Source organism: Abramis brama, assembly GCF_963993115.1.
Source record: "Abramis brama genome assembly, chromosome: 11".
Lineage (NCBI taxonomy): Eukaryota > Metazoa > Chordata > Actinopteri > Cypriniformes > Leuciscidae > Abramis > Abramis brama.
Window position 1 is genome coordinate 26,415,334 of NC_139973.1, and position 19,398 is coordinate 26,434,731.

Here is a 19,398-nt window from a genome sequence, read left to right on the forward strand (position 1 = left end):
TTACTCGGCAAAAACAAAGGTAGTTCTGTGGGCAGACTAACTTGACAGCATGAGGCGTCATATAATTTTGCTGAGAGAAGCAAGATAGTCCTAGTTGTCCCAAAACAACTGAATGGGGTAAGTCTTGCAATTTTCCTTCAGTACACAAAGAACAAACGTTAGACACAGTAAGGGAATTGTGGTCGCAGCACGTGATAGTATGAGAAACAAACAGGGGCCTGTTCGTTGATTTCATTAGGTCGGGTAAAACATTAACCAGGGCCTGCTTGTAGAGACTTGTGTCAGAAAGCTAGTCAATTAGGGCTTTCTGAATATGAACGTGTAGTGTTCATATTTAGTCAGCATGAGAAGAACAATCATGATTCGCTACTTCAGAACATCTGACCGGACAGACGGTCAGTGTCGTTACATATGCCACTCCCATTTTGGCGGGCTGTGACGCGTGAGGGCGCGACGTCACGCCAGGCTCAGTGGTAGGCTGCTGCAGTTGCCGCAGAGCAGCCAATGAGCGCGCTAGATAGCCTGCTCTAGGTCTGCTTGCTACTGCACTGCGTTGACAATCTAAAAAATTAAGGATAATTTTTTGGCTTCATATCTCGAGAAAAGATGACTTTACCCGTAGCGTAAGCAACTTACGCAATACTCGTTCCCTCTTCTAGAGAGAACCGAGGTTACATTAGGTAACCGAGTACGTTTTCAGGTACAGAAATTTAATACAGTAATCAAATATATATATAAAAAAAAAAAAAAAAAACCTTGCATATAATCTTCACTGTATAAATATTAATCATTGTTGAAGTTCCAAAAGCGATTCAGTCAAAATCATTGGATTTTACCTCAGATTTTGCATGCGTTCGTTTTCACTTGTGGCGGGTTCAGAGAAATGTCCACTCGGAAGATAAGCAAGGTGAGGGAGTATTTTGAAAGTCTACACGAAACTTTTCAGTTTTCTTCTATGTCATGTCAAACTAGTATATAACAATTAAACTTGCTTATAGGCTTGTTACTACCGGTTATGAGGGACAAAACGGTTATGAATGAAAATTACTTGACACTTAAACTTAAACTGCAAAATTTCTGTTTAAACGTTTATGAAATTGGTCATATACACATCCCTAATTTTGATACCGGTTGCAGATTTTATTTTCTTTAAGCAAATTTATTTGTTGTTTATTTATTTTACATCCTTATGCATCGCTTTCTGCCAGGACTTTTACGTGCTTTTCTCAACTCAGTGAAGTGACGTCGAGTGACGTCGGTGTCCGGGTTAGCAGTAGCATGAGCCGTCAGGCAAGTGTTATTTAAATAAACTCCTGATGTACTTACAAACTTTCCAATGCCTCGTTTTATGAGTACAGAACCTATTTGTACTACTGTAGAAGTTTGGTACCATTCTGGGCATTATTAGTGGGGTAATTTACGAGATACAAATTTGGAGCCATTAGCGCCTGCACTAAGCCATCCGGCTGATTTCTCTAAATAAGCTCTAACTTTAAAAATGTTCAACCAAGGGAAAAAAGGCTTCTGGGGGGCGTTTGGCTCGATGTCATGGTGCAAAGGACCCTAGGTTGATTTTACTCCAAACCATCCCTTTAAGACAGTCAGTTCCCTTTAGAGATAGATTCATATAAACCCCCATCCCCAATTCAATGTATATACTTTTCTTCCAATATTTTAACCATCGTGAACTGTGAGCTTGCTTTGCCTGATACAGTATTTTCTCTGCTGGCACGTCTCTATTCTCGTCTTTGCGTCTGTCTTCAGCATGTTCAGTCTCTGGCCTGTTAACATCCTGTTTACAGACTGGGAATTGAAAGTTTGAAATATAGCTCGGCTAAAATAAAATGACCATTGTGTTTGGAGCAAAAATCAGTTCCGAACTTCCGATTTATCGCAGATCTATCGGTGCATCTCTATTTATTTATTTATTTATTTATTTATTTATATAGCGCTTGATACAATACAGATTGTTTCAAAGCAGCTAACAGATTTGATGCAAACTGAGTTCAATTCTGCTGTAAAGCAGCTCTGTAGAAAATAGTGATGTCATTGTCCTGTTCAGTTCTCAAACATTAGTGTCAGTTCAGTCAAATCAGTAATGGGCGATTCCACAGTATCTGTCCACAAGGGGTGTAATGAACAATATAGATTGAATAATACCCAGTTGTTGTCATTTTTTTATTTTTAGTTCACTATTTTGTTAAAGATAGATGTAAGAAATAATAAAGTTACTTTTATCCCACTAGGCCTTGGCATTATCGTGTAATGAGACTTTATTTTATTTCCGTCCCCAGAAATTGCGGATGTCACGGTGGGACATTCAGTGCATCTGGATTTTTCCTAAGTCATTTCTTTCATTTCCTTTAATAAAATCCTGAATTTTGGCGCAAAACATTTATTTTGGTGTGTCTTCTACAAAATAGTACTACTAACACTGAAAGTAGAATTCCCTTAATCCACCACGATGCAATGGAAACATTTACTAACGTTCGTTACACTTTCTGTCCAAGCAGTTACGCACGTTAAACTATGATTCTAAAGGAAGCGGAGATATAATTTTTCCATGTAATTCTATCAGTAGCATAACAATAAAACCATCTTGTGTGGGTTAAATTCTCATATGCGTTGCTACATGATAAATTGTTAATAAATCGGGATAAAACAGGGGCCGAGATTTTCTGTCCAAAAATCATAACGCTCGAACATTTTATTCTGACGCTGAATTTCCATCTCCTAATGTCTCAACGGTTCTCATCAAAGAAATAAGATTGTCTTGGTCACGGTCGCTCTGCGTGTGAGAAAGTGTTAACAGGATTTCACGGATTTCGACGAATGTGGGTAAGTTTGTGGATTCTGTCCAAAAGGTTACGAACGTTAAAATGATACGAACGTGGTAAACTTTGGTTAAGTAAACATTAAATAGGATCATTGTGGTGAGAAAGGATAAAAGAGTGTGCAAGTCGGATGATTGCGAGTGGTTTCGGACCGAAAGCGTCGTTCATCGTGAAAGAGCATGCATGAATGGTGGTTTTATACATTTTGACAGATTCTGCACATCTTGTTCGTAACTTAGACGGAAATTTTCAGTCTGTCCAACTTCCAACGTTGTTTTCTGCGTATTTTTGACTCAATAAGCTGTTCATGAAAGTCAACATCGTCAATGACATTTTTCTGTTTTTTTTTGTTTTTGTTTTTTTTTATGATTTTTTTTTTCTGTCCAATGTTCGTAAGAATATAGCTTAGGCTGACGAAGTTAACACGTTAATAGTGCGTTAACACAATCTGTATGATCTTTAAATTTGATAGTATGATGACGGGTTATTTTAATGTGTTATGAACTTGTTCTATTCTTGTTCTATTCTATGCCAGTTTTCATGAAATGGTATTATTTTGTGTTACAAAGGCAATCTTGCAGGATTGTTTAATTTTTTTCCGTCCACGTTACACACGTTATAACTTAGCACACTTGTAGGAGTTCCTTTGCCTTCTACATTTGGCAAATAAATTAGAAAAATATACCTGTGGTATTTGTTAGTAATTTTGCTGGCTTTCAGTTTATGAACATACCAGACTCAAAAATGCACCTTTAAGTTTATAGAACAGATAATATTAGATGGCCACCCTGCCTGCATGGAAGTCCTATAACCAGTTTTGTGAACCATACACAACGTATGACTCATAACTATACCAAATTAGGAACAAAGTAAAACATGAACTGGGATTCAACCAGATTTTATTAAACTGAATTAGATTAAGTACACTTTCTGCTTGAACTTACATTGTTTTTCCGTCCATGTTACATACGTTAAATTTGACATCAACTCAACTTTGATCAAAGTTTACTAGTTTACCATTGCCAGATTTATCCTGCCTTTCACACAGCTGTACCCCAGGTTTTCTCAGGATGTTAACCTGAGGACAATGGCTTTCTCCATGAAGATTGATTTTTGCAGGCTGTTGTCCTTGCAGTTAGCCCTAAACTGTGGAATCGCCCTAATATTACTGAATATTATGTGTCCATCAACTAGGCAAGAGGCGACAGTGGCAAGGAGGAACCCAAACTCCATCGGTGACAGAAATGGAGAAAAAAGAAAACCTTGGGAGAAACCAGTTTCGGGGGGCCAGTTCTCCTCTGGCCAAACAAACCAACGTGGTGTGGTTATGATTCCAGGTTGCATTACAAGTCAGACTGTGGATTGGTATCATAATTCAGAATATTTCATCATAACTTTAGTTAGTGTTAAAACAAACTGTTACTCTTTAATATAGCTAACTAAAAATATAGGAGTTGTGTTCCTCAGTTATTTTAGGTATATTTTACACGTAGTAAAATAAATTGTATGTGCTGCTTATAGATACCAGACAAAATAATTTAAGCGACAGATGCTCTATACTCATGTCACGGGCACAAAAACAAATGCAGAAATTAATAGAAATATACTGGGGAAATGATGAGGACTGATATCTTGGTTGGCGCTAGTCCCGAACAATAGATCTTGATGAGGGTACAGTGTTCCACCCATAAAAAGATGGTGATTTGCTAGGCTGCTTAAGCTAAACCACACCATTTTCTCTCGAACTGCCCACCGACTAAGCCTGGTTTCTCCCAAGGGTTTTTTGGGTCTCCTGATGGAGTTTGGGTTCCATGCCACTGTCACCTTTTGGCTTGCTTATTGGGGACACTTTATATTTGGCAATATTATTGACTTGAATGCAGCGCACTTTCAGTATTTTATAAGAACTGAACTGGGCTCGATGATGACATCACGGTTTTCTCCAGAGCTGCTTTATAGATGAATATAACTCTTTTTCATAATTGATGAATTTTACATAGTCATTGAACTGAACTGAATCAACATTGAACATTTTGTTGCATCATTGAGTGTTACTTTTCTGTTTGTTACTGTAAAGCTGCTTGAAAACAGTCTGTATTGATTTAAATAAGGGTGACTTGACTTTAAGAGTGGAAGTAAACAAAGCTTGCAGGTGCCATCTTGTAGTAGTGACTGACAGATAATTGAGCAGCTATACTAACGTGATTGTGACACAAAATCCTTAATAAATCCTACAATTCTGCAATATTTTCAAACATATAGTCTGCAATAATACATCTATGTAATAGGGCTATTATATGTAAATTATATCTACAATTAATTGGATCAATATCAGACTCTTTGTTACAGTCTAACTCACTAACAAATATACCACCCATGGATCTTCAATATAACCAAAACTGGCCAGACAGTTGTAGATCCATGGCTGGTATATTTGTTAGTGAATAATCTGTAGCCCCTAATCTGTAGCCCCGCCTTAGCTCTGAAGCTCTGATTGGCACCTATGTAGCCGAGCTCCGCCTATGAATGCAGTTTTTTGTCAGGTCGACGGTCCAGTGAGTGAGTCAGGGGCTGTTTACACCTGGTCACTTCATGCATTTTCTGTGGTCGATTAACTATCCGATCGTGAAAAGACCAGGTGTAAATGCCCTCCGAAATGCATTCGAGACTGATTTAAATCCGATCGCTCAAACCACTTGAGGTGAAAACTGAAACTGGACAAGTGTAAATGCATCTGTTTGTTGAAACCATTTTCATAATAATCACAAATACACTTACATTGCTGTAAATGAGTTTTATGAATGAATGGCTTGCTCTAACTGTTGCTGGTCTTCGTCAACAACACGCGCTTTTGCACCACCTGCTGGTGAGGTTGACTAACAGCAGATGGAGAGTATGCTCGGCAATCTACTGCTTTTCCTGCAGTTCCTGGATGTCAATGTTGAATTTACTGTCGAATTTGAACCACTGAATTTGTGGAAGCAAATTTTCAAAGCGAAATAAAATGGACCGAAAATTGCCTGTTGAATATTATAGGTTATTTTTAAACAGTTTGAATATTTTGGAAGTGAAATATGAAAAGTGAATATGGATTATTCATATCCAGTGAATATGGATTATTGAATTTTTAATAATGAAAATGTGTTTGAAATGTTTTTAATTGAAATATTCACAGCTTAAATATTCAACCATGTTGAATTTCAGCCCATAAAAACGCAAGCCCTAAAAATACAATGCATTAAAATGCAAGCATGGTTAATGCAATGCCTATTTTTTTTTTCAAGTAGTGCAATTCAACAGGCTTTTTTGTTTCAAAAACATTTGCCATTATTTTACTTCCCCATATATATATATATATATATATATATATATATATATATATATATATATATATATATATATATATATATTTATTTATTTATTTATTTATTTATTTATTTATTTATTTTTATTTATTTATTTATCTATTTATTTATCTATTTATTTATCTATCTATTTATCTATCTATCTATCTATTTATCTATTTATTTATCTATTTATCTATTTATTTATTTATCTATTTATCTATTTATCTATTTATCTATTTATCTATCTATCTATCTATCTATCTATCTATCTATCTTCTACACATTAACTGAAGTGCAAAAACTTAGGAGGGTAGTGCAAAAACGTTGTCCTTGAACATTCAGGACACAGGACCTTATTACAGGACAGGATGTAATTATTCTCTGAATAGGAGACCTCTCACATGAATGGTGAGCTCCCAGCACATAGGCCTAACTTAAAATTATTTAAATACAATAGAGTAACATAAACCTGAGAATAATCATATAAATAAGAGTAACTTAGAGCTTCAATCAAATTGAGAAAAATAAACAAAAATGTGTACTGCTAGAGTCCAGTCCTATTGGCTGCAAGGCCATCAACCAAAATTAATTTGGGAATATTGGCATTTTTGTTTAGAAAAAGGAGTTGGTCAACATGCCCACACTTTCGATTTGAAAGACGACGGAGCGTCGTGTACAACCGGTTGTGAGGTGAAGCCATTTTAATTTTAATTTGCTGTTGAATGCATGACAACAAAGCACCACAACAAGCGCCACCTTGTGGATGTAATACGCAAATGAGTCAGAGTAAACTCAGAGAAAACCCGAAAGTAAAACAGATAATTTTATCATTATATATTGCAATACTTTGCGCTACTGTATCGGTATAATTGCGTGCGCAAAATATCGCGATACTGAACGGAATCGATTTTTTTCCCCCCCACCACTACAATCTGTCATGCCCACTGGATCCTCATCAATAAGTAAACTAACCTTGGAACAGAGCCTGCTCTGGATCAGGTTATGTTCAGAGAGCAAGTTGCTATGGCTACTTACATACCCTGAAAATGACACTTATTTTTGGAACCGAATGTTGAGGTTATCTGCTTGCTTGCCCTTAAACAGGGCAACCTGCAACACAACCTGCTTTCTGGAATACACCCCTGAATGTTTTGTTAAAGTATTTGACTTGCTGTAGCCACATTAGACGTCCAGTTTAATACAGTATCTATCAACAGACTTACTTTACTCTTTTCATAATACATTTTAGAATTGTAGGTGCCACTATAATGGTATGTGGCATGTTCTCTCATGTTAGTTTACAATTATATGAAATGCCTGATTGTTGTGTCAATAGGTGAAGGCACATACCCCTGCTGGTTGGTACCACTTAAACTTAAATTAGAACATTTCACTTTTTTTTGTTTTTGGCCACCAATCTAAATAGTGTCTATTATTTTTTATTTTTTTCCAAATGAAACGGCTGAACTGTCAGTCCTATGCAAATAGCAAATTATCAAAACAACTGTTTTGATAAAACAACATTTACAATACATATTTAAATGCATTGTAAAAAATAAATAAATAAAAAACGTATGAACTTAATAACGTTACAAACCCTATTTTTGAAAGCAACTTATTAATTAAATGTCGTTCTACCGTTAAGTGCGTATGGGTAGTTGACGTGACGTGGCTTTTTCACCGTCACAGAAGATAAAAAATAATTTATTTCACATTTTCATCATTTAGAATACTATAAATGGTTAAACATTTTCTTGTTTTACATGAATTTGTTTTTTAAATACCTGAGTTATTTTTTATTATTTTACAACTTTGAGCCAAATCTCAAAATCGTCCTATGGTGTGACGGTAGACAACATTATTTCATAAATATGAACTTTTATAAATAAAGAAAATAATGTTTAAACATCTTAATGAACACTCCTGGCATAATTGTGCAAGTGTCTATTTCACTAAGTGGCCATCACTTTTCCTATACATACATTTCTAAAAGTGTAGGAATTCAATAAAGTTTGTCACAGAAAAAAATGTCCTTTGGTGTTATGCAATAACCTGACATTAAGTTGGGCAATATCATGGACAACTAAATTTAGTTGAAAGACCCCATTCAAGGTCATGTGACTGAAGACCCCTATGAAGCCCATGAGAAGTGCACATGGCAAGTATTTCTCTCAGAATTGTTCAAATATTTAACTATGTTTTCAGACCACTGAAGTTGTTAAGTTTTTTTGTCCTTTAGTGTGACACTCCTAAATTTAATTTTTTTATTAAAATTTGTATTTTTGACAGCAGGACTATGTAATATTATGCAAATGTATCATGCCAATTGCTAATAACAGTTCAGCTAGTATTAGCATGGTTATTAACTGCCACAAAAGCTCAAATGTCCTTTGGTGTGACAGAAAAAGTCACAGGAAATGTCCTATGGTGTGACACTTTCGCCTGTCACACCATAGGACACAGATGTCACACCATAGGACAAGACCTCCTTAAGAAGCTTTTAAAACGAATATATAAAGTTTCAACAAAAAAACAAATGTCCTCCTTTATTATTGTTACAATAAACACTATATATTCTGACTCTTTTTATGCAATGACTATCTTTGTCCTTTAGTGTGACGTTTTGTCCTATGGTGTGACAAACACAAAACAACAGAAAAATATACTTATTTTAAAATATCTTTTAAAAAAAGTCAAGTTTGGCATTAGGGGAGTTACAATAATATCTCCTCTTAAATAGGTACAATTTCAAACAGTTTTGTAAGGGTGGCGAAAAAGTTTTACTGACATTCGTAGGGAAAAGTTTATCAGGTTCATCTATCCATGGTGAAAATGATTCTAATTAGTACTTTCATGTAAAAAAAATATCACTTTAAGAAAATAATGTTTTAATAATGTGAACAATTCTATCTCAAGTATTTTTTTTATGTTATTTAATATAATTTCTTAGTACTTTTTAAATGTCACACCATAGGACACATTTACAGTACTGTTGAGTGAAAACGTGAAAAAAATATGTGAAGTCATTGACAAATTGAGTGACCACTACTATTTTCTGAAACTGCAGTTTTCATACTCCATAAATATATGTATTTTTTCTTAAAAAGTTATGTTTTCCAAAAAAAGTACTTTTTCTTGGCCATTTGTCAACTACCCGTATATGTTACACCATTTACATAATGTTCTGGTGGACAGCGGCATAACATACAGCAACAAGCTCCGCAACAATGTCAGCGGTACATGACACAATCCATCTGCGTGTCATAAGTTTTAGTGCCACTATCCACTGGCACATGCCAACCGGATATGCCACTAATCACACCAATGGCTTATGTGTGTAAGATGCCATGCAACTTAGTGTTAATATTGCTTCTCCTTGGCTTGGTTATTACAAATGAAGAGAAAGATTATAACCTGATTGTATTATGATTGTCAAACTAATGTTTGGGGCCTTTTCTTCCTCAGATTGTGTAACTGCTGAACGTCAGGAAGATGACATCCACAATGTGCAATCTGTAATTGACTCGCTGGCCTTAGACTACCTCCAGATTAGTTTATCTCACATCACAGGTTAGGCATGTTTCTCTGTCTCACTTTTCATGGTCTCCAATCACTTGTCATTGGAGAAGGAATGATGCCATGTTATCTAAAAAGTGTCTTCCCAAACACTGAGAATTTAAAAAATGCCTGTTAAGAGCAGTCAGAGCACATGGTTTGTGTTCTTAATGTAGTATAGATTATAGCTTCATGTACAGTGTGTAACACATGCTTTCTCTCTTTAGGTGAGAATATAGTCAGAGGAGAAAAAGAATCCATCAGAAACCTGTTGGAGATTTTTGATGGTCTGCTGGACTACCTCATAGAACAGCAGAGTGATGAGGAGCCTCAATTTAAAGGTGATTTATATCGCACATTTGTTAGTGCTCATCATCTTAACCAAAGGACTGAGATTACCAGGTGTTCCAAATCTGTAAGATGCTGATGATGCTTAATTTTGCAGCTAAACAATTTGTATAAATTCTCCTCATGCACACATGCAGGGCTTAATGGAAAATACAGTGCTGCCACTGCAACTCTTCAACCTCGGAATCAGGACAGAGACAATACACAGTGTCGGGCCTTCAGCATTCAGTAAGTGGTATACACAGATAATTATGGGGGTTCACTTTCTCTGTTGCACTAGCAGGTTTTACACTGTCTGCCCAGTGCGAGCCAGGGTTATCTACGGGCCGGGGCAGGGCCAATATTCTCCGATCTCAAGCCGCAAGGCCAACAACATTTGCTATGTTTTCAATCCAAAATTATTAGGGATGCACAATGATATCGGCACAACATCGGTATCGGCCGATAAAAGCTTTAAATGACCATCATCGGCATCGGCCGATATGAATATTTCTGCCGATGAGCCTTGCCGATAGGGTGGCGTGTTTCCTATGTGCACGTGACGACCGTGAACATAGCATGAGCGCCAGCAACTTAAACTTCCAACATGTGGAGGCATTTCCAGCATGAGCGTCAGTTTGGTTTGAAATGTGCTGGGGACAGAGACGCATTTGCAAGTGCATTTTCAGAAGTGCTGGGTACAATGACGCAGTAATTTTTTTCTCTTTCGTGCAGGTCATGTTTTGAAAGACGATGTCCTGTAGCTTACTAATGTAAGCTCTCCAAGCTACTATGCTCTCCACAGAGCATAAAATATTCATTTTATTTTATTTTCCGTGTTTGCATTTATGAGGAAAAACAGTGACAGTTCTCGGTTACGGACGTGACTGCTCTGAAAGCGGCACTAAAAGAGACTGCTTTAAAACTTTCCCAGAGACCTCAAACAGAAAGCACAAAGCCTTTCTAAGTGAATTTCGTTTTGTATTAATTGTATCTTAATTTTAATCAATGTTTCATCAACCAATTGCCTGGATTTAATAAATAATAAGTAAAGCAGATAATAGATATCACGACACGGAGGCGCGCGCGCGTGAACTGGAGTTCGTCTCATAAATGAAATGAAACTCAGCATAGCCTACTTGCCTCACAGACCTGAGAAATATAGCTATTATCTACAGAACGTTTGAAATCATATTTTTAAACAGAACAATTCAAAACGAAAGAAAACTATGTAATCCGAAATGTGCATTTCTCTCTGGCGCGTTCACTAGCCTACTCCGAAGATCGCGAGTCAGTCAACTTCATCTTTGCAGCCGACACAGAAAACACTTGTTTATTAATAAACAATTAAAATGTGTCCTTGCTATATTTGACATATTCATAATCATTACTTTTGCGCTTCTTTGTGACAGATTTTAGTTGCTTTATTGGCAGCGCCACCCTTACATGTTACAGTACATGAACGGGTCACCACCGCATCAGCACCGAAAACGGGAGCATTTGGTAGACCTGTTCAAGTAGGAGAAGATGTACATTTTTTATTTGAAAATTTATTTTTATTTATTTTACTCCTAAGGACTGAAGTTTGAAGTCTGAACTTAAAAATAAAATGTGGCACTGGCATATCATCAGGGTCCCCGCGGATCCTTAAAAAGTCTTAAAACGTCTTAAATAAAATATTCGATTTTTAAGGTCTTAAAATGTATTAAATTTCACAAATTTTTGAAGAGTGGCATTAAATTTGATCTGGGCGGCATTAAATTTCATCTGGCGGAGTTTCTCCTTTTGTCGGGAGAAACTACCGGTATTTTCCATTTCACCAGCGCACGTCCCTGTCTAAAGACAGTAAAAAGTAGCGTGTGTCTATTGCACAGGCATCAGGCACACCATTTAGGGGGCAGTGTTTTCCGTAGGCCTGTCATAGAAACAGACGAAGAAGTGTCTCAGAGTGGCAGATGCGAGCTAATGGCGCTTTTCCACTGCATGGTACGGTACGGCTCGGTTCGGTACGGCACGCTTTGGCGCTTTTCCACTGCATGGTACGGTACGGCTCGGTTCAGTACGGCTCACTTTTGGCGCATTTCCACTGCATGGTACGGTACGGTACGGCTCGCTTCGGCTCGCTTTAAATGGTACCACCTCTGTTGAGGTTCCAAGCGTACCGTACCGATACTAAAATGTGACGTGAAAACACTGCAGATCACTGATTGGTCAGACAGAATCATCACTACCAGCGTCATTGTATTTATGACACGAGACACTAAACCCGCTAGATTTAAATAGCCAGTAGACAACAGCCAGCGCTGTAGCGCCTGTTTTAAAAAAAAAAAAAAAAAAAAAAAAAAGTATAAACTTCAAAAAAAGAAATGGCTGAATCGTGGTCAGTGGACGAGGTGCAGACGTTCCTCTCGTTGGTTGCCGAGGAGTGGATAGGGAAACACGGAATGAAAAATTCGCATTTAATATGATGATATCATGGCAGTAGAGACGGCAACTATAACGATCAGTCCCACCCACTTTGAAGCGGTACTAACTGCAGTGGAAAAGCAACCGAGCTAAAGCGAACCGAACCGTGCCGTACCGAGTCGAGTCGTACCACGCAGTGGAAAAGCGAAGCGAGCCGAACCGTTCCGCGCCGAGTCGAACCGTACCGAGCCGTACCATGCAGTGGAAAAGCGCCATAAGATAGGGAAGTGCAAATTTAATGATTAACTGGCTCGATGATGAGAAATATAGCGGCTGGTTACAAAAAAACGACGGTATAAGTCTGGTGGGCTGCAAAGCCCTTGACGCGCATATGAAAGGGGAGTAGCACAAGCGCGACAGTCAGGCAACAACTGTCCCCATTCAGATGTTTGCAGCATCGGTATCTAACGTTACTTCAAAGTCTAACCATGGGTGTAAATTACGCGGGGGATTACAACTACATTAACAACTTTTATTTTAAGTAAATGTTATTTTTAAATCAGCTTAATTCAGTGTGATTTTACCATATTATCATGCTTAACACTGATCATTTGAATAATTGTAATGCGATGATCAGATGCAGACATCTAAATCAGAAAATATAACGTTAGGTTTGGGTGGTTGGCCGGTGGATTATTTATTTTTAATAGCGGATTCGAGTGACTCAAAGTTCACCAGATTAATGAATTTATCTTTAAAATGTACAAAATTTTCTTTTTTTAGCTTAGTTAGCTTTATTAACTAGTAAAATACATGATCAGGATTTTACCATAAGTATATAAAGTAGAAATATACTTTTTTTATATAAAGTATACGGTACATCTGCATTTCTTTCTTTCTGTTGTATTGCTTTAAAAATAAATAGCATTTTAAGCCAATTAAGGAAAAACCTGTCAACAAGTCTGAAAATTTTTTTTGGTAGTTATTCTGTCCCCCTCACTTTTGAAATGATGGCTAGGCTCCGCCCCTGAGGCTAACATTACAGCCGCGTTGGTGTCTTTGGGGCCCAGTACAAGTAATGCCTTCGGTACATTCTCCCCAACCAATACACTGAAGGCCGAAATGCTGTGGGTTTTGCACACGGTTAGCCGACATCACTCCTATACATCCAACGAAGACGTGAGCACTTCAGGGCAATGTTCCCTGAGGAATGTGCAAAAACATTTAGTTGTGGCAGGGACAAAACCTCTTCTCTTACTCGATTTGGACTTGTTCTGTACATAAAAAGGGGACTTCTGTCAAGTGTGAATCAAGGCAGCTTCGTTGTCATGTTTGACGAAAGCATGAATTGGACCACCAAAGGCTATTAAGACTATTTGCACTGTTGCTCAAATACAAATGTGCTTTGTTAACCTGAACACCCTAGAGTGTCATTTTTATATATATATTTTGCCATGGTAATGGTCTTAATTTTTATTCTTGAAGGTCTTAAAAAGGTCTTAAAAGTCATTAAATTTGTTGATCAAAAATGTGCAGATACCCTGATCATTTATTCTCCAAGTGAAATAATTTGCCTATTTTTCAGGGGTGAATGTCTGTCTACATTTGTAAAATTATACATTTATGGTAGAATCAAATGTTGTTTTGTTTGTCTTGTGTATTGCCTTATCTACAACACATGAGTGTAATACGGTAAAGGTAGTACAGGAGAGAGACTTGGATTTCTCTTCAGTAAAATTAAAGTGTAAATGTATCAGGGGGAAAATGTGTATATATCGGTATCGGCATCGGACAAAATTAGTTTAAAAATATCGGCATATCGAATATCGGCCAAAATGCAATATAGTGCATCCCTAAAAATTATGAATTTAACACGTAATAATATTGCATAAAACCTTTGCGAAAATGCTAAATATCTGTAATAAAAATGGAAGTTGCTGCATTTGGGAAAGCCACTTCGGTTCCATTTTCCTACATCATAAATGACTTGAAAATTAAATGAAAATACAATAAAAAACACTAATATTATGAATTGCATCTTAAAATAAATGTTTTGGGTTTTAAAATATTTTAAAATGTAATTTATTTCTGTGAAGCTAAGCATTACTCCAGTCTTCAGTGTCACATAATCCTGTAGAAATCATTAGAATATGCTGATTTAGTGCTTCAATTATTATTTTTCGTGCTCAAATATTAATAATGATTCTTCTTCTTATTATTATTATCATCATCAATATTGCCAGCAGCCATATCGCTCTGTAGCCCAAGACTGGTTGCCCACTGAAGCTAAGCAGGGTTGAGCCTGGTCTGTACCTGGATGGGAGACCTCTTGAGAAAACTAGGTTGCTGCTGGAAGAGGTGTTAGTGAGGCCAGCAGGGGGTGCTCACCCTGTGGTCTGTGTGGGTCCTAACGCCCTAGTATAGTGACGGGGACTGTCAAAGAGCACCGTCCTTCGGGTGAGACGTAAAACAGAGGTCCTGACTCTCTGTGGTCATTAAAATCCCATGACACTTCTCGTAAAAGGTGTAAGGGAGTCCTGGCCACATTCCACCCATTGGCCCTTGCCAATCATGGCCTCCTTATTAATCCCCTTCCATTGAATTTGCTCTATCATTCTCTTTCCTCTCCTCTCCGTGTGGTGAGGTCACTGGCGCCGTTGTACTGTGGCTGCTGTCGCATCATCCAAGTGGATGCTGTACACTGGTGGTGGGTGAGGAGAGATCCCCTAATATGATTGTAAAGTGCTTTGGGTGTACAGTAGTACATATGAAAGCGCTATATAACCGTTCGTTCGTTCGTTCAGCTTAATATTTTTGTGGAAACTGGGATACGTTTTTTTTTTTCAAATTCTTTGATGAATAGAAAGTTCAAAAGAACATTATTTGAAATGTCTTTACTGTCATTTTTGATCAATTTAATGCATCCTTGTAGAATAAATGTATTAATTTGTATATTTTTAAATCTTTCTTGCCCTAATCTTATAAATGGTGGTGTATCAGGGTTTCCACAAAAAATATGAAGCACTTGTTTTCAACATTGATAATAAGAATTGTTACCTGAGCACCAAATCAGCATATTAGACTGGTTTCTGAAGGATCATGCGACACTGAAGACTGGAGTAATGATGCTGAAAATTCAGCTTTGCCATCACAGAAATTAATGACATGTACAGAAAAAGCCCAAGTGCTTTCTTCCAGGAAAGTCCAGGCTTCATGAACTGCAGCCATAGGTGTAATTTGCAGTTGGGACATGTCTCCATCACTTTTTAAAAGCAGTTGTATCTAATACAAATGAAGCATCAATACAATGAATACCATGAATGAGAAGGGAATAAAGTGCATAAGACACATAAAATACAAGTGATTAAGTTGGTTGTGGCTATGGCTATGGAGTTACGTTATCTTATGGAAGGATAAGAAAAAAACGAATAGGGTGAAGAACCTTATGCATCCAACAAATAAATAAAATATTATTTGTTATTAACTAACATCAGTTATATTACCTCTAATGTATGTTAGAAAATCATATACTGATAATGTACAACAATGCCAAGGACTTTGGAAAGAGGTTTGGTTAAGTGATATTTACGTTCCATTTAGTCGAGTGAGCAGTGCGATGGCGGCGACGTTTTCCACTGGTTGTGCTGGGTGACAGTGCAGTGGGGAAGGAGCCGGAATCTGTTTGAACAGCCTTGAACACGAAGGTTAAAGAATAAGGTTAAAGAATAGTAAAAATGCCCCTGGAAATCAATTAAAGGGGGTAAATATTATGGAATGCCAAAGCTGACTTTATTATAAATAAATAAATACATAAATAAATACACAAAGAAATGTAAAAAAGCAAAAATACATAAATAAATACATAAATATACAAAGAAATGTAAAAAAGTACAAATAAATTAGTATTTATACTTTTATTTCCTTATGTAGAATCGTATTTTTTCACACATTTATTTATTTTTTATTTATACATTTATTTATTTCCACATTTATTTATGTATATATGTTTTTATGTCTACATTTATTTATTTTCACATTTATTTATTTCTACATTTATTTATTTCCACATTTATTTATTTCTACATTTATTTATTTCTACATTTATTTGTCTGTATGCTAATGAGGGGGGCGTGTTTTACCTCAGACATCAGCAATCAAGCTCGGAGTGGCAGTGCTGAAGCTTTGAGGCCACAGTGACACCTTGTGGTGTGACCAAACGAAACGCAAGAGGTGTGCGGACAATATCACATTTTAAGTCATGTAATATCACCCTAACTGTATGTAGGGTAGGCTATATAGGGTTAACACACATAGCACACATGAACAGAAACTGCACTTCAACGGGTCTGATAGCAGACACTTGGACATGGAAGCGCATGAAAGTAATTCACTATTAATAACAATGTAAATGCGGTGGATAGGGCTGATAAGAGCTTGCGTTTGGCTTGCGTTTATTGTCGATGAGACTCGCACACCAGCGCAGAACGTGGAGAGAAACCAGCGCACATTTCACTGACTCCTACGCAAGCATATTGATCAATGAGTTTGAAACGCGACTCAATACACAGTTTACATTCACGTTTCCTAATTTCATATGCATAATAGGTGACAATTCAAATGCTTAAAACACAACCCATATTTCATAGATGCTGCTCTTAGATACTGATTAATCACAAGTCATCAATTTGGAATTATTCTTAAATCAAACAAAAGGGGCTCATGTAAACGCAGCTAGTGAGCCACGCATCTCACGCCATGCATTGGAGCACAGAAGCATCATCATGCCCATTCAAACAGCACCTGTCGTGCCCATGGTCGTGGTGATATTTCCCCCTATAAATTGATTTCCAGGGGCGTTTTTTCCCCCAAACCTTATTAAATAGGTATACATCATCATATATGTCAAGTTCTTAATATTAATTGATAAACTACTCAGTTATTATAATAATAAGGCACTATGGCTGTTATCAGTAAAATAAAATTAACAAAAGTCATTAAGTCATTAAAAGTCAAAATCTTAATACAGAGGAGAATGCTTTTACACTGCAATTACAATTGCATAAAAGTCGTTATGAGATTAATGTTAAAAATAAAACATTTGAATATATAAATATGAAATGATGGAATCAATTAAATTGTACGTTTAAATATGAAACTAAAACAGCCAGTAGGTGGCGGTAAGTCACTGTCTTATACAGTTAGGGTGACATTACATGACTTAAAATGTGATATTGTCCGCACACCTCTTGCGTTTTGTTTGGTCACACCACAAGGTGTCACTGGCCTCAAAGCTTCAGCACTGCCACTCTGAGCTCGATTTCTGATGTCTGAGGTAAAACACGCCCCCCTCATTAGCATACGGACAAAGAAATGTAGAAATAAATGTAGAAATAAATAAATGTGGAAATAAATAAATGTATAAATAAATAAATGTGAAAATAAATAAATGTAGACATAAAAACATATATACATAAATAAATGTGGAAAGAAATAAAAGTGGAAATAAATAAATGTATAAATGTATAAATAAATAAATAAATAAATAAATAAATGTGTGAAAAAATACGATTATACATAAATAAGGAAATAAAAGTATAAATACTAATTTATTTGTACTTTTTTACATTTCTTTGTATATTTATTTATGTATTTATTTATGTATTTTTGCTTTTTTACATTTCTTCGTATATTTATTTATGTATTTATTTATTTATAATAAAGTCAGCTTTGGCATTCCATAAAATATAGGTCCTTAATGGAAAAGTTAATTTCAGTGCTGTGAACAAACCACCTCACAGAATATGTAGAATTAAAATCTTCAGGAGTCAGCTGCCCACGACAGGCCTAAACCAGGCAAGGCTCCAGCACAATTTATTTTTTTTGCTTAATATTGTACACCCCTAGTGGAAACACAACTGGCCCTGGCACACACAAGCATGCTCTCTTTTTGCCCAACAGTGGAAACATGACTTCTGACACTGTTGGTGCCTACTGCCAACCAAATAATATACAATCTGTGAGAAAAAAGCTAAAGGAGGAAGTATAATTTTCAAGATTGTTGGGCAGTCTTGAGTTATAACTAAAAAAGCCTTTGAAATGCTACTACAGATAGTACTCAACCAGAATGCGTTTTTTCACCACAGGAAATGCATTTCTGCTCTTGCCCGCTAATTGGCGCCATAACCATAGATTTGGTGGACGCATCACCTTATTAAAAATAGTCAGTAAGATTTTAAAAAATCACATTCACTTAACCAAATGTAGTAATCAAAAAAACAATGTAAGCGTAGTAGGGATGCGTTTTCAATTAATTCCAATGAAAGCTGAGCTTCACGCTTGCGCCATTTCGAATTAGTGGCAATTTGGAGGTGGCAGTTGCTTGAATGGTGGGTTCATTGTTATTCTTAAATGAAAAACACAGCAACAAAACTACAATAACAAACTCGCTTAAATAGCCGCTTTTACACTACATTTTGATTTGAAACCAAATCTTCCGCCATTGTCTTGTCAGTCAGAAGAGTGAGGCAAAATGGGCAATGTGAGGTAAAAACTGACTCCTGCTGCTGATCTGTGTTGCGATTCTTGTTCAGTTCATGCTCAATTGAGCAAACGTGTTCCGTTTTTTTAATTGTAGTGTCTGTTCTCTAACTGTACTAAATGTTTTTTTATTACTATGTGTTCATTGACTGACACAAAAAGATGACCCCCTGTGTCTCTGTTGTTCTATCTCGCACGCGTGCTTGCACATCTGCTAGAGCCTGCTTTTTTATTAGCAGGTGTGTCATCCGCGTTGGTGCATGAGGAGGATTGTTTGGAAAAGTCAGATATTGGTCGTTTTGACAATTTTTTTTTTCTGGCGCGGAAAGGTGATTCTCCTCATTTTAAGGTGATTCAAGGTGATTCATCTCATTTTATTACGTCACTACAAC

General features: G+C 36.6%; 1 protein-coding gene across 6 annotated transcripts in view; it reads left to right on the plus strand.

Annotated features, from left to right (window-relative positions):
• The window catches only part of LOC311092864 (centrosomal protein of 95 kDa-like), a 198,381-nt gene that overhangs the window by 17,270 nt on the left and 161,713 nt on the right, over positions 1-19,398 (plus strand). For all 6 annotated transcript variants that reach the window (XM_084129859.1, XM_084129861.1, XM_084129860.1 and 3 more), the window contains 3 exons: positions 9,647-9,751; positions 9,964-10,077; positions 10,222-10,312. In XM_084129859.1, coding sequence (XP_083985985.1) covers positions 9,647-9,751; positions 9,964-10,077; positions 10,222-10,312 — 310 coding nt within the window. The remainder of the gene's footprint in view (positions 1-9,646; positions 9,752-9,963; positions 10,078-10,221; positions 10,313-19,398) is intronic.